This window comes from Lucilia sericata, unplaced genomic scaffold (genome assembly GCF_015586225.1).
Source record: "Lucilia sericata isolate MDLA Ls3-8-SP2 unplaced genomic scaffold, ASM1558622v1 Contig000511F_arrow, whole genome shotgun sequence".
Taxonomy (NCBI): Eukaryota; Metazoa; Arthropoda; class Insecta; order Diptera; family Calliphoridae; genus Lucilia; species Lucilia sericata.
In genome coordinates, this window is record NW_023994524.1 from 165,349 (window position 1) to 187,617 (window position 22,269).

General features: G+C 33.1%; 3 protein-coding genes across 3 annotated transcripts; all 3 read right to left on the bottom strand.

The window, feature by feature from the left end:
* Positions 1 to 258: 258 nt before the first annotated feature.
* LOC119605712 (glucose dehydrogenase [FAD, quinone]) lies at positions 259 to 4,543 on the bottom strand. The gene is made up of 4 exons (XM_037958988.1): positions 4,270 to 4,543; positions 2,050 to 2,183; positions 1,307 to 1,985; positions 259 to 1,249 (listed from the first exon to the last, which is right to left on the bottom strand). The coding sequence occupies exons 1-4, from the start codon at positions 4,421 to 4,423 to the stop codon at positions 348 to 350; spliced, it is 1,869 nt and encodes a 622-aa protein (XP_037814916.1). The 5' UTR covers positions 4,424 to 4,543; the 3' UTR covers positions 259 to 347.
* A 6,413-nt stretch (positions 4,544 to 10,956) lies between these two features.
* Positions 10,957 to 13,106, bottom strand: LOC119605711 (glucose dehydrogenase [FAD, quinone]). The gene is made up of 2 exons (XM_037958987.1): positions 12,770 to 13,106; positions 10,957 to 12,715 (listed from the first exon to the last, which is right to left on the bottom strand). The coding sequence occupies exons 1-2, from the start codon at positions 13,058 to 13,060 to the stop codon at positions 11,132 to 11,134; spliced, it is 1,875 nt and encodes a 624-aa protein (XP_037814915.1). The 5' UTR covers positions 13,061 to 13,106; the 3' UTR covers positions 10,957 to 11,131.
* Positions 13,107 to 19,714: 6,608 nt separating this feature from the next.
* On the bottom strand, positions 19,715 to 21,591 carry LOC119605702 (glucose dehydrogenase [FAD, quinone]-like). Its single transcript, XM_037958974.1, has 2 exons — positions 21,349 to 21,591; positions 19,715 to 21,282 (listed from the first exon to the last, which is right to left on the bottom strand). The coding sequence occupies exons 1-2, from the start codon at positions 21,589 to 21,591 to the stop codon at positions 19,732 to 19,734; spliced, it is 1,794 nt and encodes a 597-aa protein (XP_037814902.1). The 3' UTR covers positions 19,715 to 19,731.
* Between the last annotated feature and the right edge of the window lie 678 nt (positions 21,592 to 22,269).

Consider the following 22,269-nt stretch of genomic DNA (forward strand, 5'->3'; position numbering starts at 1 on the left):
TTATTCAATGGTTTGAGGGTCATTGCTTGGATGGTTAATGTCTTGGCTAAGTCACGACATGACAAGTTTTATATACAAAAGCTTTATAAAAGCTTACATACGTGTTGCTAACTGTATAAAAAAGTTATTGATTTAGGTGATTAAAAAAATACTGAGAAACCAAATCAGAATTTTTGAATTATAATTTTCTTTTTCTTGGAGCTCTATTTTCTACTTTAAGGGTTTGAACACAAAATTCCAAATGAAAAGTTTTAAACATTATTTAAAAAAATTGTCGATTTATTTTTCGTAAAAGAATCGCAACAAATAAACAAATACTCATAACCTTTAAATGCATCTTCAAGTTTCTACAATTCATTATGGGAACCTTTTTGCTCCCAGTCCTCCTTAATCATGTCAGCACCTTTTTCGCCAATCATTATAATAGCAGCATTAGTATTAGCAGCTACAATATCGGGCATAATACTAGCATCCACAACACGCAAACCTTTAGTGCCATGTACCCGCAAACGCCAGTCAACCACAGCAGTAGGATCTGTAGAGGGGCCCATTTTGGTGGTGCCCACAGGATGATAAACCGTGGTGGTCATGTGTCTTATATAGCATCTCCAATAATCATCGGACTTGTAGGCTAAAGAATTACAAGCGTCCAAATCAATTTTGTGCAAAGAAGTCTCCCTCTCACTGAAAGCCTTAGTTTCGGGTAGTTTAGAGTAGATTTTCAAAGCTCTAATATAAGTATCAACATCACGTTCATCGGACATATAATTAACATGTATAAGAGGTTTGTCCTTGTAGTCGGCACTTCTAAGTTCAATATGACCCTTCGAGAAGGGTTTCAGATGCAGTAGATAAGTGATATAGGTGTTGGAATTTTCATTCGCCTTTAAAATGGAGGCAGCTACTTTCTTATTAAAACCAGTGGCTTTGATATAGCCCTTAAGTTCTGGAGATTGCATAAGACTAAAGAAGTTGGTAGTTTGTATATCGGGATTGGGTCCATGTAAGGAAGTGGTATTAATAAAACCGGTCAAGGCGGTAGCTTCATGATGTAAGAGTTTACTATAACGACCCATAATCAAATTAAACATGGCATCGACTAGTTCTTCATCAGTAGGCTTGCGAGCGGTAGATTTGTCTATTTGAAATACCACCGGTAAACTGGCATGATCTTTAAGATTTTTGCCTACAGGCAAATCTACCAAAATGGGTATGCCTAACTTCTTAAGGTGTGCCGAGGGTCCAACACCTAAAATTTTAACAGTGAAGTTTGATAATAATTTATATTAAAAGTTCAAAAACTTACCAGACAACATTAACATTTGCGGTGTACCCAAAGCCCCTCCTGCTAGTATAACCTCTTTTGTGACCTTTACTGTATATTCCTTTTTACCCTTCAAAACAAAGGTCACACCAGTAGCTCTCTTTTCCTTATCGAAATTAACTTTCTTAACATGAGCATAACGTATGACATGTAAATTTTTGCGTTCCTTGTGCAAATGTGATTGGGCCGTTGTTATACGTTTGCCGCCATCCTGTGTACCCAATATATCAATTTGTCCTATCCATGAACCTTCAGTGAAATCCGGGGCAGTACCATAACCCATTTCAGCCATGCCCGCCTTAATAGTTTCACGAAATTCATTATCCGAAACATAGTTATTAATACCCATTGGGCCACCGACACCATGATCTCCTGGCTTATAACCACCTCTGGTAGAACGCAAATCTTCTGCTTTACGGAAATATTGCATAACATCATCGTAGCCCCAAGTAGGATTGCCACGATCACGCCAATCATCGAAATCAGCACGAGTACCGCGTGCATAAATCATGGCATTCATGCCATTAGTACCTCCCAACATTTTGCCTCGAGGCCAATGACAGCTTTCACCTTCCATGGCCATACAAGCCTTGCCATTCGGTTCTGTGTGGTATTGCCAATCCCAATCGGAAAACTGGGTTGCCATATGCCAACCTACAAACTGAGATGAAATTTTAAATATTAAGAAAATTTATGAAATTGTAAACTCTTGATAAAAATCATACCTGGGTCTCAATGGGTGGATCACCACCTGCCTCGAGTAGTAAAACTTTCCAATTGGGATTTTCACTAAGACGTCCAGCAACCACAGAACCAGCACTACCAGAACCAACTACTACAAAGTCATATTCATCTAAACCTGGAAGATATGGAAACAAATTTTAAAACAAGAATTTTTATATTTATATAGTAGAACCTATTCTTCGACTGTAAATGTTGTAATTTTTCCATATTCTGAAAAATCTGTCATAGATATTCTAAGTATATCCTGTTGGTACATTTGTATCTATTTAAGTCTCCAGTATCTAGTACAGAATAAGCACATTGTACAATCCCGAACCTGATTACTTCCCGTTACAATAAGGCTTTAAGTGAGGACTTGTTATTCGACATCACAAATAATTTCAGAACCTGTAACTTTCTCCCTAAACACTACCTAGTGCTAATAATAATTCTCCTCGTGATAGCTGTCTGGAAATTTGGTTTGTCCATATGTATGAATCAATCTGTGAACTATACCCGATTGATATGTACATTTCACCAAGTCAAGTTGGTTCACTGCTCCCTATTCGGGGCTGTGGAATGCCAAAGCTGATAAAGGTCGTAACTCTATGTCTTAACTAGGAAAATTTCCTGTGTGTTATTATCTATGATATTTACTACATTATTATAACTAAAATAATTAGCGCTATCTGCTCGAATTTATAACTTGAAGGAAGATACGTCCCCGAGTATTAAACGATACCAGCATCTGATTCTATGTTTCAACTTAGCTACAGTTAAAATTTATTCTCACTCCACTCTTTTCCTTAAACTCTTCCAACCAGATAAGAATTAATAGTTCTATTAACTAGCCCCGATATATAGGATATATAATTCCCATTCAGAGAATAAATTTAACACCTATAACTTCCTTATAAACAAGTTTTATTCGAAACAAAATATTTCTACCAAATTTTATGAGGATCGGTCTATAATTGACACTTCCCCCCAACATTTTAAGAAGTCCATTTCATAATGATCAATACCTTCAGCATTAAAATAAGAAATGGATGCTATTCCCGAAAAAAATAGTTTCGAATAGGTTTGTAAGTCCACAGATCATAACTTAATCCAGTTTCAAATTGAGTTTTAATTACAAAATGGAACTTAATCAATTAATAGTTTGATCTTACAGAGATTGTCAAAATTTAACAAAAGTCGAAGCCCAGAGACCAAAGTATACATATCTTAAGGATTGACTAAATACGAATCTGGCCTTAAAATTTCCCATCAGGTTTTTGAGATATCGTGTCCTAAAAACTGAAAAATCCCGTTTTTGAGACCTTATAAAAGCGGGAAGATATCTTTATTTCTAAGATCCGTTATGTTGTCCGATCTGTCCAATCTGTTGGCTTTAAAATAAAGTCTTAAGCCTCATCCTTCTTTGAGATATCTTAACTTTAAGCTTAAAACAACTATAAATTCTAAAAACTTCTAGTAAAGATAACTCGAAGAATCCTGGAGATATGACGTAGTTTAAGCCTTTATTCTTAAGTCGACAGATTGAAATTTCAGACGAAATAACGGATTATATTAATAAAGCTGTCTTCCCGATTTTATAAGCTCTTTTTTTAGTTTTTATGACAAGATATCTTAAATTCGGTAGCCATATTCGAATTTAGCGATGCTTAATAGAAAAGTGTACTTTTGTGTAGGGGATACAAATTTATTGGCCAGTATTATTGTTCTGATTATTTCTATTATTAAAATAATAGATTTTTAATCAATTCAATTAAACATTTTGTTACGAATTTGTATTTAATATTAAATAAATATTTGCTATTCAGTTTTTTAAAATTATGATTAATTGAAAATAGTTTTTTTATTGTTTTCTGTGTATAATTAATTTTTTTTATTTTTAAAATAAACGTGCTACTATTTGTAAACTGGACACATCATTTGTTATTATTTGTCAATTAATTCAAACAAATATTATTATTTCGGTCAACAATTCGTAAAGTATTTAGAATCTGTCGGATCCAAAATACTTCAGTTTTTCGTTAAACTGAAAAAATTTTCTTTTAGAAGAATTTCACAAAACCCGTTTTTTGAATTCAAGATCAAGTCTGCTTTTATCCAAACGGTCTACACATTATTATAATCCAAATTTGTCTCTTGATTTCTTTATATAATTCCCATTTGTTTTAAAATTCTTTTTATATTTTTCAATTTCTTTTCATTACCTTTCTGGGCTAATTGATCACCATAATCTTCCGGCCAATGCGATCGATCACTTAATGCACAAAATTTTGTTATCAGTGTTTGCAATAACAAAGTCATTAATGTATTGGCCGGACCCGCTGACCTTGCAGCACATTCCGTGGTTAAAAAATCCATGTTTTTTGAAATATTTGGTCAAAATCACTTTATCTACAGTTAATTCTAAACGTTTAAATCGAGCACTTTAAAGAAAAACTAAAATTATTTTCAAATTTTCTTGACTTTATATAGTGAAATGTAAACATGAAATACGAATGAAATATAGAAAAAAAATTCTAATAATTTAAATTTTATTTGCATTTTACTATTGTAAATTAATTGTTTGCAAATAAGGGTGTCCCTTAGTTTAACAATTTTTCAAAAAAAATATTAAATACTTTTTTGAGACAATTTTTTCTACGGCATAGAAATTTAACAATGGATTGGCAAAGTGTCAAGGATATAGTTACTCAGTGACTGGAATTCCTCTCCCTGGATTCTCTGTCATTGATCGGATCTGAAATTAGCAGATTTACAACTAGATCGTACTCTTATCCCCAAAGAACTTGTTTCTTTCCCTGTAGTTCCCTTTTTTTATTATTTTCTAAAGAAAGAAAGCAGAATCTCTTTCCCCATTTTGGAAATTTTTTTACACATAATAATTTTCTGCAAGGAACACCCTAATTGCATATGAATGCGATCGGCTTAAACTTAATCACAATCATAAATAAGAAAGAGCTTTTTATTAAAGAATCAACAGATACGATAACTGATAAGAGAGTTTATATTCGGCTATAGCGACTCTTGGATACCCATCACTCAATATAGCAAAGCAACAAACTAAGAATATAGAAGGTCACCTCGACTATTCGTTTTCGGAGAGCGGACGGATATTTTATTCTATAATCTCTGATTTCCGGAATATTGGAGCAACGATAGAATATTGAAACAACGATAGAATATCGGAACAACGATCATATATAGTTTGATCATTATTAGGAAATATATCTAATGGATTTAATCTCTCTGGATCTCCTCATTTAATAATTATAGTGTTTTAGCTTATTTCTAGACTACGGAAGCTATGCAAATCAAATAAAAATCTGTTGTTCACTTAAAACCACTAGCAAGTTTCATATCAAGGGGTCAAATTTAATCTTAAGTTAAGATCTTCCGGGTTTTATCGTGTCAACAACGATCAGTATTTTCGAAACTAGATCATCCAAAAATTACAAATGGACTTAGTAATAATAACAAACAACACTTTGACAAATTTTCACTTTAAGATCCTCTGGGGTCTATCGTTCCAACGATATACAGACGGACATAGCTATAACGCCTTAGAATTTGAAAAGGACCCGGAAAATATATACAGATTCAAGCTGATATTTCAAAGTGTTACATTACACACTAACAAAATCATCATACCGACCATTTTCGTACAGGTGGTTGTAAAAAAAGAAAGCTTTTCTCTAGCACACACCCTATTAAAAAGTTATACATTAGTAGGGGGCACCATGCCCGAATTGTCAAACAGATTGTTGACAATTGTTTATAAAAATAAAACGCTATTTTTGTTTACTATTTGTTTAAGTTTATTACATTATTTTGATGTACTTTTAATGAATATTAAGTTTTTTTTTATAAAATAAAAACAAAATATTGCAGCTACCATTTGTTGTATGTTATATTAATGAGATGAGAAAAAATTATAGTAAAAATTCTGGACCAACCCAGTTAGATGTTGCTAACTGAATGCTTATTGTTTAAATTTCACAATAAATCTAATATTAAAATAATACTTGGCAATAAAAATAAGTTTGAAATAGTTAATAATAAAAACACGTAACATTTTGCTAACGATATCTCATTACAGATTCAATTACTTTGTAAAGACTACTGCTTACGTTAAGCATTACTTAGTGGTTTTTAATCAGAAATTGATTCAATTATAATAAAATCATAACTTTAATAATTCCCTTTTAGTTTACAACATTTAACAATATCAAGAAAAGGCTTAATTTTCTGAAGATATTGTTCAAAATACCCCTAAATCGGGCCAGCTAAGACGTATCCGAAATGCTAAATTTACCAAAGTCAGGAACAATTCTATGCGGGAAACGAATTTTTCAATCGGAAATCGAATTGCAATATTCCCATACATGTCTGTATTAAAAGTGTCACAGCGTCGCGACGCGTCGATAGCTCTATAGTGTTCCTCAAATATAATATTTTTATGTAGTCTTATATTTTTTATGAAGTCTTATCAGTTTTATGACCTGCTTTAATGTTTTTATTATTCGATAGGTTGTATTTGTTTATATTAACGAATGAATTTGTTTTTTTTTTTTCCATTTGCAATACCTTTATCAGAGTTTCTCAATCTGTAGTTTATTAAGACATTTCCACAGCTTATTTTGGGATCTTCGTCATATATTAGAAGAATGGTGAGTAAAACTAGGAAAAATTTTCTATTATTATGACTCGAACAAATCCTATTAAAACTGGTTGAAATCGGTCCATAATTCCATCTGGTTTCCATACAAATGTTCACAGGAAACAATGTAATAAACTCGATAAATTTATATTAAATATTTTTTAAAAGAGTTGAAAGAAACGGATCAGTCCTCATCTGGGTACAGTTCCCACATTACTTGAATAAATATTTCGAAAGAATATAATCTCGCGAAACATGTAACTACTGTCCATAAATATCTGTCACATATTAATTTAAAGAAACGAAAATAAACGAATCGTTTCATATTTGGATACAGCTCCCATATAAGTAAATCTTTTTCATTTGAACTTGTAAAGTACTTTGAAAGAATACAACTTTTAGATGTTCCGAAATTCATATACTGCATTTTGTGTTTATAGTATCATAGAAGGTCATAGTACCGCTATAAAGTCTAGATCCGAAAATTTCTAAAATTGTTATAAATCAATACAAGTATACAAAAGACATAATATAACGTTTCATTAAGAACGGTCCATAATTGAACGTAACTCTCATATGTCTATAGTCTAGACTATAGTGCCGCGTTTCATTAGGAACGGTCTATAACACAGGCTGACAAAATTTGAAACCCTGAGACCAAGTAAGACGTTTCTAAAGGATTGATCCGTGAAGTTGTCTTGACGCTGTTATAACGTCTCAATAAGGGTCAAAAATGAGTCTTTTTAAACTACAAGACACGATATCTCAAATCCCAAATGTGATGGAGAAATTCAGATTCGGATTCAGCGAGACTCAATTCTGTAGAAAAGTCACTGGGTTAAAAATTTTTATTTAACGTAACTCCCATACAGAGCCCTCAATTAGAAAACACTTAAAATCACCTAAAATTTAACTAAGTTTTACCAAAGTTGCGCGAATATTTTATAATCGCTCCATAATTGGCCATAACTTTGATTCAAAGCTTCTATTCAGGGAAAATGTTGAAGGTATATTGCAGTAACATCCAACAAATATATTTTACCCTTTCTACGTTTGTAACACATCGAAAAATCGGTCCTAGATTCACAATAGTATATATGTATGTCTGAGTCCTTATTAGATTTAAAGATGGCCAAGCCATGTCCGTCTGTCAAAAGTACTATTGGGTTTGAACGGAAAGAGCCGTTTGTTTGGTATGGAAAATGAGCTACATAGGTTCGCGATTTCACCTAGCCCCTTACAAGTAGCCTCTCGTATATCGATCGAACAGTCAACGCACATAGGAATTATACTGTAAGATTTGTTTAATATCGTGCCATATTTGATCCTATCTTCCTAGTCCTTCTTCAGAAACTTTAAACTTTAAAGTTAATAATAACATAATAATATTTCTGTTTATAAGTAGTTATGACCTTTTACGATGTAGATAACGATATGTTACTTTTTATACCCACTACTTAAAGGGGGATAACTTGATCGTCTAATATCATTTGTAACACTTTTAGATATTAGTTGTTAACTTACAAAAGTATTTGCTTATGTATTCTTGGTGCATATTAAATTCTAAGCTGATCTTGCTATTTGTTCAAAGTATAAGATGGACTAGAGGACCTTCGATGAGAAATGTTTATCAACAAAAATTTCCAAAATCCATTCAACTAAAAACATTTTTAACGAGAAACTAATAATACTCTCATATACAATTATAGAGTAATAAGATATAGTAATTTTATTTATCAGTATCAGGCATGGACATTTATATATGATATTAAAAAATTTATAAAATGGTACATTTTGTTATTAAAAAGTACTTCAATTATATCTAAACAATTTGGGAGAATTATTTGAAATAATTGCTTAACAAATAGTCTAGACTATTTGGTAGAATGCTAGTATATAATGGTTCCATTCCTGTTATATGTTCAATTGCAAAGGGATTATAGACATTTACATATATTAAAATAGAAAGAAAAGTATACGACTATGAACTCATAGTAGGAAGATATATTTTGATAAAAATTATACAAACGATCGTAACTCTCATCTAAAGTAACATAGATCTTTTCAATTCACGGATGTAACGTGAAGGCGAATCCGTACAATAGGTTAATCAGTACAATTGGTAGAATGGATCAATCAATACAAAAAAGTACTATTTTATTACCGTTACCATCTCTGATAAGTATATAAAAATGAGAATGACTCAATTTGAGGGTAAATGAACTTAATAATTTCTCTCTCTCTTATCTTGTTTTGTAAGAATTTTCAGCGTTGTCAACTAAAAGCTTTTACCAAGGTTTTTGAGTGATTTAAAAAAATTCACAGCGAAAAGGAATGAGTCACTAAGTGAAGTGTTACACTCTTAGTTAGTTAGTTAGTTAGTTAGTTAGTTAGTTAGTTAGTTAGTTAGTTAGTTAGTTAGTTAGTTAGTTAGTTAGTTAGTTAGTTAGTTAGTTAGTTAGTTAGTTAGTTAGTTAGTTAGTTAGTTAGTTAGTTAGTTAGTTAGTTAGTTAGTTAGTTAGTTAGTTAGTTAGTTAGTTAGTTAGTTAGTTAGTTAGTTAGTTAGTTAGTTAGTTAGTTAGTTAGTTAGTTAGTTAGTTAGTTAGTTAGTTAGTTAGTTAGTTAGTTAGTTAGTTAGTTAGTTAGTTAGTTAGTTAGTTAGTTAGTTAGTTAGTTAGTTAGTTAGTTAGTTAGTTAGTTAGTTAGTTAGTAGTTAGTTAGTTAGTTAGTTAGTTAGTTAGTTAGTTAGTTAGTTAGTTAGTTAGTTAGTTAGTTAGTTAGTTAGTTAGTTAGTTAGTTAGTTAGTTAGTTAGTTAGTTAGTTAGTTAGTTAGTTAGTTAGTTAGTTAGTTAGTTAGTTAGTTAGTAGTTAGTTAGTTAGTTAGTTAGTTAGTTAGTTAGTTAGTTAGTTAGTTAGTTAGTTAGTTAGTTAGTTAGTTAGTTAGTTAGTTAGTTAGTTAGTTAGTTAGTTAGTTAGTTAGTTAGTTAGTTAGTTAGTTAGTTAGTTAGTTAGTTAGTTAGTTAGTTAGTTAGTTAGTTAGTTAGTTAGTTAGTTAGTTAGTTAGTTAGTTAGTTAGTTAGTTAGTAGTTAGTTAGTTAGTTAGTTAGTTAGTTAGTTAGTTAGTTAGTTAGTTAGTTAGTTAGTTAGTTAGTTAGTTAGTTAGTTAGTTAGTTAGTTAGTTAGTTAGTTAGTTAGTTAGTTAGTTAGTTAGTTAGTTAGTTAGTTAGTTAGTTAGTTAGTTAGTTAGTTAGTTAGTTAGTTAGTTAGTTAGTTAGTTAGTTAGTTAGTTAGTTAGTTAGTTAGTTAGTTAGTTAGTTAGTTAGTTAGTTAGTTAGTTAGTTAGTTAGTTAGTTAGTTAGTTAGTTAGTTAGTTAGTTAGTTAGTTAGTTAGTTAGTTAGTTAGTTAGTTAGTTAGTTAGTTAGTTAGTTAGTTAGTTAGTTAGTTAGTTAGTTAGTTAGTTAGTTAGTTAGTTAGTAGTTAGTTAGTTAGTTAGTTAGTTAGTTAGTTAGTTAGTTAGTTAGTTAGTTAGTTAGTTAGTTAGTAGTTAGTTAGTTAGTTAGTTAGTTAGTAGTTAGTTAGTTAGTTAGTTAGTTAGTTAGTTAGTTAGTTAGTTAGTTAGTTAGTTAGTTAGTTAGTTAGTCACTTTCGGATACTCTTTTCTGAAGGGAAGCGTACCCAGAGATTGCGTTCTGCATCGATGATACAAATAGTAGTGGGATAGGCCAAGATCTGTACTAAAAGGCATGCAGTGGGAAACGTCCCTACCACTCTTGTTTAAACAGTTTTTAACTGGTATTGCAATATGTGGATGATTATCCAAATGAATAAGTTGAATTCGGTACAGGTTTCCAGTGATTGTGTGATCAGATTTCATAGCGTTTATGAAAATGCTTTGTAAACACTATTTCTAATGAGAGTTTAGAAGAAAGAGTATCCTGAGAGGTTGAATATTTGATCGAAAATTTAGCAATATGAGGTCCCCCTAATAAAAATTTTGAACCAAAATCTATCTACCAAATTTCGTGACTAATGTCATCCATGACTTTCACGTGACGAAATAATGTCGTCTAACTAAATCTATTTATCACACTGATTAAAACTATAATCGGTATAAAGTACAAAAAATTTCCACCTTTCTAGATTCACGTGTCATTGACTTCTACACCCACTTCACAAACCTCTTCCGTTATCTAAATTCATGACCTTAATCCAATGCCAAATTATACAAAGTCATTGAAAACAATATTTACTTTTATTTTTACTTTTCTGCGAATCTTGCAGATAAGGCTGCCACTCAATTTTAACTTAAAAATGTTTCTTAACTTAATATCATTTTGATAAGACAAACAAATAAACAAATTAAAAACTATTAATAAAATAATAAAAATTGTTTAAATATTTAAAACTACTACAATTCATGATGATTGTTGTTATCAGCCACATCTTCCGTAGATGACCAATCTTCACGGATTAAGTCAATAGCTTTTTCGGCAATCATAACTGTGGGTGCATTTGTATTACCACTGGTAACATAAGGCATAATGGAGGCATCTACCACACGTAAATTTTCCACACCCCTGAGCTTAAGTCGTGGATCTACACATGCTGAGCTATCGTTTTCGGGACCCATTTTTACCGTACCCACATGATGATAACAGGTGGCTGAAAAATAGGTCAAATAACATCTCCAATATTCTTCTGACTTAAAGCTATATTGATCACACTCCTCTATGGGTATGTGTAAAATTTCAGCTTGTTTTTGTTGGAAGGCTTGAGTTTGTGCGAGATTCTCTAAATATTTGATGGCACGTAATACCACCTCCACATCTTCTGGTGCCGACATATAGTCAGCATTAATTATGGGTAATTCTTCAGGGTTAGAGGATTTCAGTTTAATATCTCCTGTGGATTTAGGATGAGCCAAATTGGTAAAGAATATCAAGAGCTCATTATCTTGTATGGTCTCTCTAAGATAGGACTTGTATTCTTCTTTTACCGACAAACCATTTAGAAATAGTTCTAAGGCCATGGCATCACCTCTTCTAAATATCAAGTGATGGAATTCTATATCAGGATACAGTGAATTTTTAGCTGGTTGGGTATTTATGAAACCGGTTAGGGAGGCAGTGCCATGTGAGGTTAAAGGTCCTTGGTTGTGTATTAAAAATTGATAAATATTATCTAAAACCGTTTTCTGATTAATGGGTTCTCCCGTTAGACGCATAAATACCTGAACCATTAAATGATCTTGCAAATTTTGTCCAATGGGTAAATTGTGTAGAACTGGTATGTTTAAAGGTTTTAGTACTGGTTCAGGTCCTACTCCAGATAACATTAATAGCTTAGCAGAGTCTATGGTTCCAGCAGATAATATGGCCTCACGTTTTACCTTGACTTGAAGAGTTTTATCTTTCAATATAAATTTCAATGATTCAACTTTTTGTCCAGTAGCATCAAATTCCAATTTTGTGACTTGAGCATTTTTGATGACTTTCAAGTTAGGTCTGTGGGAAACTTTAGCCAAATGTCCTTTACCAGTACTGGCTCTATGACCATTCTTCAATGTGCCCTTGAGATGTGAATAACCTATATAACTACCCTCAGCAAATTCTTCCACCTTGGGTACACCCAACTCACTGGAGCCTTGTAGTAGCATTTCCAATATATCCTCATCAAAGTGGTTAAATTCATTAATGGTTACATAACCTTGAGGATCAGTTTCATTGCCTACGGGTCTAACAGATTTCTCGAAATAAGGCCAGACTTCATCGTAACCCCAACCGGTATTACCCTCCTCTTGCCAGCGGTCATAATCGAAACGATTGCCTCTTACGTACAACATGGCATTTAGTGAACCAGAACCTCCTATCATTTTACCACGGGGCCAATAACATTTCTCATCCTTATAAGCCTTGCAAGAACGTCCATTGGGTTGCACAAAGTAGGGATAAGCATATTCTGAATGTTGCATGCCCAGAAATAAGTTGGGAACCTTTTTAGGAAATTAAAATTTTAATAGATTTTTAGTTTAAAATCATACACATACCTCAGATTCTTGTGGTGGATCACCACCAGCTTCCAAAACCAATACTTTCCACTGGGGATTCTCACTCAAACGACTAGCCACTATGGAGCCAGCAGATCCGGCACCCACCACCACAAAATCATAAGTTTCCAAACCCTCTTTCAAGGCTGTCTCTGCATAGTCGGGTGGCCAATAGTCTGGCTGGGTAATATTACACTGAGCCGCAAATATACTTTGTACCAGTAAAGTAACCAGTGAGTTTATAAGACCCGTGCTGGGTGTAGAACATTGTGCTGCCAAACTAGCAGACATCTTTACGCTTTGACTAACGAAATGAAAATGAATTTGAATGAGTCTTCTTTATTCTTCTTTATTTATTTAAAACTATAATTTTAATAACTGTATAATCTCTAAGAAGAGTAAAGGTCCCTTGCGCTCTCTCGGATTTTTTGGGGTACTTAACAACTCAGTACTTTAGTACCGAACTTATTTTAAAGTAGCATTTATATCAAAATTTATTATTGTTGGTTTTCTTATCAGTATATAATTGTTATAATTAACAAGTAAGAAATTATAGTCGGGCGAGGCCGACCATATAATACCCTACGCCTGTTACAAAAATAAAATGTGATTTAGTTTTCATATTAAAGCATTTAAGTTGAATTGTCCCTTGCCTCAGATATACTTAAGCCATTTATTGTTGAATAAAATTGTGCACATTTAAGTCAAATTTTGAAGGCGGCTTTGTATAGGGGCTATGGTCAAATGAGACCCTAAAATTATAAAATTCATAAGAGTCATCAAGGCTAGTATAGCACTTGATATTGCAGCATTTTGTCGAGATACGAGTATATTAAACATAATTATGAATTTAAAAGCCTTATTCGTCGGGTTGAGTTGTATGGGGGCTAGGTGAAATAATGGACCGATGTTAACCATTTTCAACAGGCTTTGTCTCCGGTACCATAGATGATCATGTGCCAAATTTCTTTGAATTGTCTTCAAAATTGCGACCTGTAGTTTGATTACTAGGTTTACAAGCCCTATTCAGGGGTTCAGTTGTATGGAGGCTAGGTGAAATAAAGGACCGATATTAACCATTTTCAATAGGCGGACAGACGGACATAGCTAAATCGACTCAGAAAATGATTCTAAGATTGGTATACTTTAAGGTGGGTATAGGACCAATATTATTGTGCATTACAAACATCAGCACAAACCCAATATACCCTCCCCACTTAAGTGGTGTAGGGTATAATAACATTAGTTGTTGGTAAAATGTAATTAATTAAGTGTTTAAGTAGTATATGAAAAGCTGTCTAAATTTTGAGGTACTAACGTAATAAAAGGTTTAAATAAACTGTTCTTAATAAACTATTTGCACTATTTGCACCCTACGGTAATTAGAAGGCAATGTTTGAACTGGCTATTGGTTTTATAACAGAGTTTTGAATGAAATTTTATTAATGATTATACATCGTTGAGATCAAGGCCAATATGTTGCGCCACTACAATAGGATAAGTTTATAGATCGGGGGACAGAGTTAGATGATTTGAAACTTCACCATGCATATATGTATGGAATGATTCCCTTGATAACATCGCGGAAATCGAAATATTGTGTTCCTTGATTGGTAGAATCTTCAGGAGATCGAAGCCTTTAACGCTCCTGGGGCCACAAAATAACACTCAGCCTCTAGGCGGTTGTTACAACAGCAATTATTTAATCGGGGCATGCTACATCGAGGTGCAGACTTCTTCTACAGAATTTGTTTCTTAATTTCATTGAACAAAGTGACTGCTCACCTGTTAAGTTTGAGTTTATAATGAAGAACCAGATTACATGCTATGCGGAACCAGTAGGCAGAACTTTTCTAAAGAATACGTTCCTTAATTTCCTTAAATAAGGTGCAGTATGTTTGGCCGGGCAACTGAATATGTGAGGATTATAATGAAGACCCAGACCACAAGCTAAATTCATTTGGGATGTCTACGTACGTTATGTTATGACTTCCCAAGATGAACTCTTTTATGACGTTGTGATTCTATAAGAAATCCTGTGAAAGGATCTTCCTTTCCTCTATAAGGAATCCTGCGAGCGCTATATCTATGAACGTCGTTCGAAACTCTCATATATGACATGCCTCGGTGGAACACCCAACTGTGTGATGTTAAAGTTGTAATGACTCGTCCAATGACATTACAGGAGTATCTGTTTTATCATCCTGAGAACCTTCGTTTTCTTGTGTAGATGTGATGTAAGTGTAAGATCGTCCAATGACATCCCAAAAGGAACTCTTTTATCAACATGACGTTGTGATCATTGATTGCGAGAATCTTCGATTACTTTATAAGAAATAATGCGAGCTATATATCTATTTACGTCATTCGAAACTGTCATTGCTTAGGGTAGAACTGTGTGATATTAAAGTTGTAATTACTCATCCAATGACATTCCTGGAGAAACTGTTTGTCCATCTGAGAACCTTCGTTTCTTCACGTAGGTGTGAAGTTAGAGTCAGTGACTTCTGAGAAGGAACAGTTTCATCAACATGACACTATGTAGAATCTTTGACTGCGAGCATCTTCGCATGCAAAACGAGTTTGTCCTGTCATTTTGCAGGTTTGAATTTTACTACTTTAGGTATCTGGAACATCAGAATTAATCACTGATGGATCAAATTTAAACAAAGCCAACATGGTTTCTTTATCCATGCTTCAAAAGCTGTAGGGTGCTTCTTTGAGGATTTTGTTCCTATTTCGCAATTTGAATGTGATCAGTGATACCACGAAAATCGGTTCTAAGCTTCAAAATTCTCCGAATTATTCGCATTCTAGCAACAAACAAACAATTTTCGCCACACCTCTTCCGGCATTACTGCGCGATAACCTCTTGTCGAACCATGGGTTTAATATGTCCTCAGGGCGTTCATTCCAGCCAATGGCTTTTTATTTGTTTTCTTTTAAAGTTTTGCAAAATGTAGGGTATATACGATTCGTTACGATCAAAGAACTCTCACTTTTTTTTATTAAATCATAAAGTAAACAATTAACACTTTTCAAATGTTGAAATTCATGGGAAGAACAAGAATTTGGCATATGATCGGTTGCACCGAATCTAAAATACCAATAACCCAGTATACTAGTATAAAAGAGAAAACCAAGAGATGTTTAACTTTTATACCGGAGTGTACTTTTCTAAAGGATTGAGATGCGCTAAATCCGAATCCAGCATCAGAGTCAGGTTTTCGAGATATCATTGTAGCAAATTTTATGTAATGATATTTCGAAGATAAAAGAAGGTTGAAACTTTATTTTAATAATGACAGATAGGACTTTCTGAAGACATAACAAAATGTATAAACAGATGTGTCTTTAATCTGTTATAACGTCTCAAATAAAGTCTCTTTTCAAACTTTATATATAACCTTAACATTGTCATGTAGGGTATAAAACTGCGCACTGACATTCGTGAAATTACACACACGTCTGTACGTATTAACAGTCTAAAAATATAATAAAATAAATATATACTCACATATTGCACTCACATAAAATTTAAAAAAGGGGCAATTCCCCGCTTTTTATATTTTTATTTTATATATATAAATATTTAGTTCAAACAAATTCAACGCTCAGTCCAAATAGAAGAACCCATTTGAAAACAACAACTGTTACAATACAATCCAAAAAGAAGAAAACAAGAGCTGAAAATATAATTCACTATGGATAATAACCCATCGATCTTGGATAATTCATATAGTCATACAAGTTATCGGACCACTTCAACCCAAAATAATACATTCCTCAATCGTTTTATTTGCGCCTTTCAACCCAAAAGGGCAAAAAATGAAAACGATAATAACACGTCTTTCATTAAGATCAATAGCAAAACTAGTAGTACTTTTAGTGAAAACATCAATGGTAAAGAGTTTAGTACCACCCGTTCGGCAACACAATCCACAGTAGCAAATCCTATATCTACTACACATGAATCATCTATTGAAACAACAGTAAACCGCTCAACAACGGATACGACTCCATATAATGTCCCAGAAAAACTTTGTGCAAACGAGTTATAAAAATAATTGGATTGAAGATTGAAATAGACATATAAGAAAATGGAGCATAGATCGGTCCACAGTAGGTCACATAAGAGACCTACTACCCAATAATAATTCAAATGTATGTAAGTCGACTATGTCTATATTAATGTGCAAATAAATGTGTTTTATCGGTTCATAATTCTATTCCAACAATTTGTTAGGATCTAAATAAAATTTATTTACACCAATGAGAGAAAGTTTGCTTTATTTTACAAGGATCGATATCGATGAGTTAGTGGTTAGTGTTCTAGTCTGTTATACCGGAGGTCGTTTAGTCGATTTTCATCAGAACAGCGGTAAATTAGCATATAATAGGCTAGGAGCGATACCTAATTGGCCATTTCTATTATATAAGTCGTCTTTCCATGCCAAAGTTCGTTATAAATGTGGATTTCAATGATAACGGTCACAATCGCATACTTTCCTACATCTTTTCATTATAATAAATTATTTGTAATTTGTTTAATAAATATAAAATTTATTAAAACTTTTTTAAAGATTCTAGCCCATATAACGGGAAATTCCCTTTTTGTAAAGAAATAAAGAAATCAATAATCAATTTTTTCATTTCAATTAAGTATTATACATTTAGAACTAAAGAAATATAGAGGGAAGACCCCTTTTGCAAATGAATAAAGTAAACAACCTTATCTATTATCCACTATCGAAAAAAGAGGGACCTGGGGTATATTGTTTTTGTTTTTCTTTTTGTAACACATCGAAATATACTATTAATCATAAATACAAAAAGTTATCTTTCTAAATGTATATATAGCAAATCAGGGCCCAAATTACTAAATGGAGATTTCGATTGATATCTTATGCCATAATTTGGGCCCTGAGTTCTATACTCGGCTGTGCCAAATCTTTGAGAAAATCAATTTTTAAACAATTTCGTACTAAGATAAAGATCAACGCGTGGTCAAATGTTAAGGGATTTTTAGAAACAAAGTTGCATTTTACTCCTGATATACATAGTTTTCTAATCCTTTAATAAATAATACGGTTCCTATATAAAAACAGCTTCTTCTTTCTAAATCCGTTGAAAAATTTAAAATCGGTTGAGATTCAACTAAGTTATCAACTTATAAGTGCTTAAAGGTACGAAAAAACGGGGTAAAACACGTATCTCAAGAGTTTTTTCAAAAACAGATTTCTATTGTACTCGGTAATAACTTTCAGGAAAATGGTATCACTTCCCAGGTAGTGAAGGGTATTATACGTTTGTTCTGATCTTTCCCAGTAAAATATTTTCAAATTTTGGTGATGAGTATTGTAGGTAATGTAGTTATTTCACACATTACTTGGTAATGAGTGGTCTTTATTAATAAAATTATTTAATTTTTTTTTGGATAGGATTTGTAGCTAGGTGTATAGAGCGTATGTCTAATAAGGAATTAGTTTAAACCATTAACTAATTCCTAAAACCTAGTCGATATTAGAAGATTTTTGAAGAAATATTGATTTGTACCTTTGTGTAAAAACTATTCCAAATAGCACGATAAAACAACTGGTTAATGGAGCATTGGGTAATAGAATTGACTAATAAACACGGAAAATAACTGTAAAGCCGGTTTTAAATCCGGAATAGTCTGGTAAGCACATTTGTAACCAGTTATTTTTTGGTCATCGTCAAACAAAAATAAGTAGTTATTCACCCAAAAAGAAAGTACTTACACTTTGTTCCAATATTACTTGCCTACTTACCGGGTAAGTAAAGATTTTGCTGGGTTATAACGCATTAAAATATTAATTAAGTGTACCGATCGACTCAGAATCACTTTCTGTCCGTCCGTCCGTCCGTCCGTCCGTCCGACCGTCCGTCCGACCGTCCGTGTGTCCATGTAAACGTTGTTATCAAAGGGCAGGTCGCAATTTTCAGATAAAGATAATTTGATAAAATTTGGAATACACGTTTGTTTTGGACGAAGCCTATTGAGAATGGTTAAAATAGGTCCATTATTTCACCTAGCCCCCATACAACTGAACCCCCCGAAAAGAGCTTTTGAGCTCATAATTATGTATAATATAAATGTATCTCGATGAAAGTTCGCACATTTAAGTTTTATACAAGCCTTGATGACCTTGCCGAATTTCGAAATGATCGGACTTCATTTGACCCTAGCCCCCATACAAAGCCCCCTTCAGAAAGTGACTTGAATATCCGCAATTCATTTATTAACACTGCTATTGCAATGAAATTTAGCACAGACAAAGTTTATATAAATATAAATCTATCCAACCCATTTTAACGGGATCGGTCCACATTTGCTTCTATAGCCCATATAAAGCCTCTTTTAGAAAATTAGTTTTTCGTCATTAAATTGCTTAACTAAATCGGAATCAAGGTAATATTCAAGATAAATGCTTTATTATGAAAAATAAATCACATTTAATATTCATAACTAGTGTAGGATATCATATGGTCGGCCACGTCCGACTATACTTTCTTACTTGTTTTTCCTTCTGCACTATATAATTGGTTGGTGGTCTCAGATTTGCACTTATATCTCAGTTATTTTTTTCACCGATTTTGCTGATTTTCAATAGAAAACTTCTCGAAAGCATGTCTGACAGAATTATTGAAGATTGGGATCTAGGCTCTTTAGATTTTAGATTCGCTTAAAGAGAGAAAAATCACGCTGTACAATGAGAGAATTACGACAAATGGAAATAAATGTGTAATTTTTAAATATTTTGATTTCGATCTTCAAGGGCCTTCAAGAATGGGGTCAGAAGTATCACAAAACGTAATACATACGCGTAGGTAAAGACACACAACAAATGTAAAAGATACGCAATATATTACAATATGTTTATTCATTAAAAATTTATTTAATATACATAATAATCCCCTAAATAATGCAACTTACAAATCTAGTCCTCCTTCCAATCTTCTTTAATAATATCCGAAGCCTTTTTGGCAATCATTATCGTTGGTCCATTTGTATTGGCACTGGTAATAGAGGGCATTATAGAAGCATCGGCAACACGAAGATTATCAAAACCTTTAACTTTCAAACGATGATTTACACAGGACGATGTATCGTTACTTGGTGCCATTTTAACAGTACCAACATAATGATAACCACTCATAGTATAATAAGAAATATAACATTTCCAATAATCTGGCGACTTAAAATCATAAACATCACATTCTGCTATAGGTATATGTAAAATATGAGCATTTTTCTGCCGAAAAGCGGTGGAATTTTCCAAGCGTTCCATATATTTGGCGGCACGTAAAAGTACTTCTAAATCTTCTGGCTGTTGCAGATAATTTGTATCTATAATGGGTTCATCTAGATAAGAAGAAGATGATAAAGTTACAGAGCCTCTAGATTTTGGATGTAAACACATCATAAATACTCCCAAAATATCGTGAAAAAGTATGGCTTTCATAAAATATGCCACCATTTCCTGTGACATGGCAAAGGCTTGCGTGAAAATGCTCATACCCATAATATCACCTTTGCGAAGTGCTGTATGATACATTTCAACATCAGGATAGGGACTGTCGCTATGGGGATCAGTATTCATAAAACCAACCAGTGAAGTGGTACCAAGAGCACTTAACGGACCTTTGCTGTGCACTAAATATTCAAAAAGTTTATCTAACATATTAGTTTGATCAGCTGTTTGACTATCAAAAGCCACAAAAAAGCCAGCCATAACATGATCTTGTAAATTCTGACCTATAGGTAAATGGCGTATAACGGGAATATTTAAGGGTTTTAAAACCTCTGACGGACCTACTCCAGATAACATAAGTATTTGGGGAGTACCTATGCTACCTGCGGTTAATATAGCTTCTTTATTAACTTTGACATTTAAGGAATGTAAACCTTGAACTATGAAATCTATGCTTAAAACCCGTTTACCTTTAGCATCAAAATTCAATTTGGTAACACGAGCATTTTTAATAACTTGTAAATTAGATCTTTGCGAGACTCTACTCAAAAATGTCTTGGCTGTACTTGCCCGACGGCCATTTTCTATAGTGCCCTTGACTTGAGCGTAACCAGTGTAAAAGGGCTCTAGGAAGTCTTCTATATGAGCAAGACCTAATTCTTCGCCAGCATTATAAATCATTTGAAAAATGTCCTCATCATATAGGGGAAATTCATTTATAGCTAAATAACTTTGAGGGTGTGTTATATTGCCATCGGCACGTTCTAGTGCCTTAAAATAAGGCCAGACATCATCGTAGCCCCAACCTGTGTTGCCTTCAGCCAACCAACCGTCATAATCTGCACGATTGCCACGCACATAAAGCATGGCATTTATAGAGCCACCACCACCAATTAGTTTGCCACGGCACGATCTACATTGACCTTTCTTAGAGGCCTTACAAGAACGTCCATTCGGTTGTATCAATGTATTGTAAGCATAGTCCGTGTGTTGTAAGACTGAGAATAAACTGGGTACCTTTAAAAGAAAACAATTCAAATTATCAATCAGATTTTGTTTACAACATAACATAACAATTTATACCTCTGATTCTTGTGGTGGATCACCACCTTCCTCCAACACCAATACACTCCAATTCGCAATTCTGCTTAACTCACTGGCTACAAAAGATCCTGCTGAACCAGCTCCCACCACAACAAAATCATATGACGGTAAATCATTTCCTAAAGCTTTTGCGGCAAAATCTGGTGGCCATTGTCTGGCCGGCGATATCTGACACTGAGTTGCTAATAGGGATTGTATTAAAATCCCCATTAAAGTATTCATGGTCCCTGCACTGTTTAGTGTACATTGGCCAAGAGTTGCCGACATCTTACTTTAACTAAAGTTAAAATTTCAATAACAATTTTTTTGAGAATGCAGCTTTTTAAATGGAACATTTTATATAAAACGCTTTATTAAACGGTTCCTAATCAGATAATATACAAAGAATTTAACACAAAATTACTGTAAACAGTTTAATAACAGTACGATCAAAAGCGGTGGCTGGCACTCAGAGCCATTAGGAGCCGGAAGCCATCAACTTTAAGAGATTCAGTTTATTTTTTTTGCGTATTCACTTTATTTATCCAAAAAATTCGAGTGGTTCCTGCTTTTTATAAAAATAAAGTTTTAACTCTTTCTGCCGACCACTGATGTAAAGATAATATTATTTCGTTACATGCAAGAATGCAATTGACCAATACAATACATTAAAGTTTTTGTAAAATATAATTGTTTCGGTCAAGATAATTGTGTTCGAAATTTAATTATTTAAAATGTTTAAATGATAAGTTTTTAATAAAATTTTTATTATTTTAAAAAATTCAGTCTAGAGTATATACTGAATGATTTACTTTAACTATTTGGAATCATTATAGAAAACTATAATCAGCTTTCTGTCCCAAATGGATTGGGATATGGCGCAGTCCGTGTGGTCACATTCGATGGCAACATCGTTGTAGT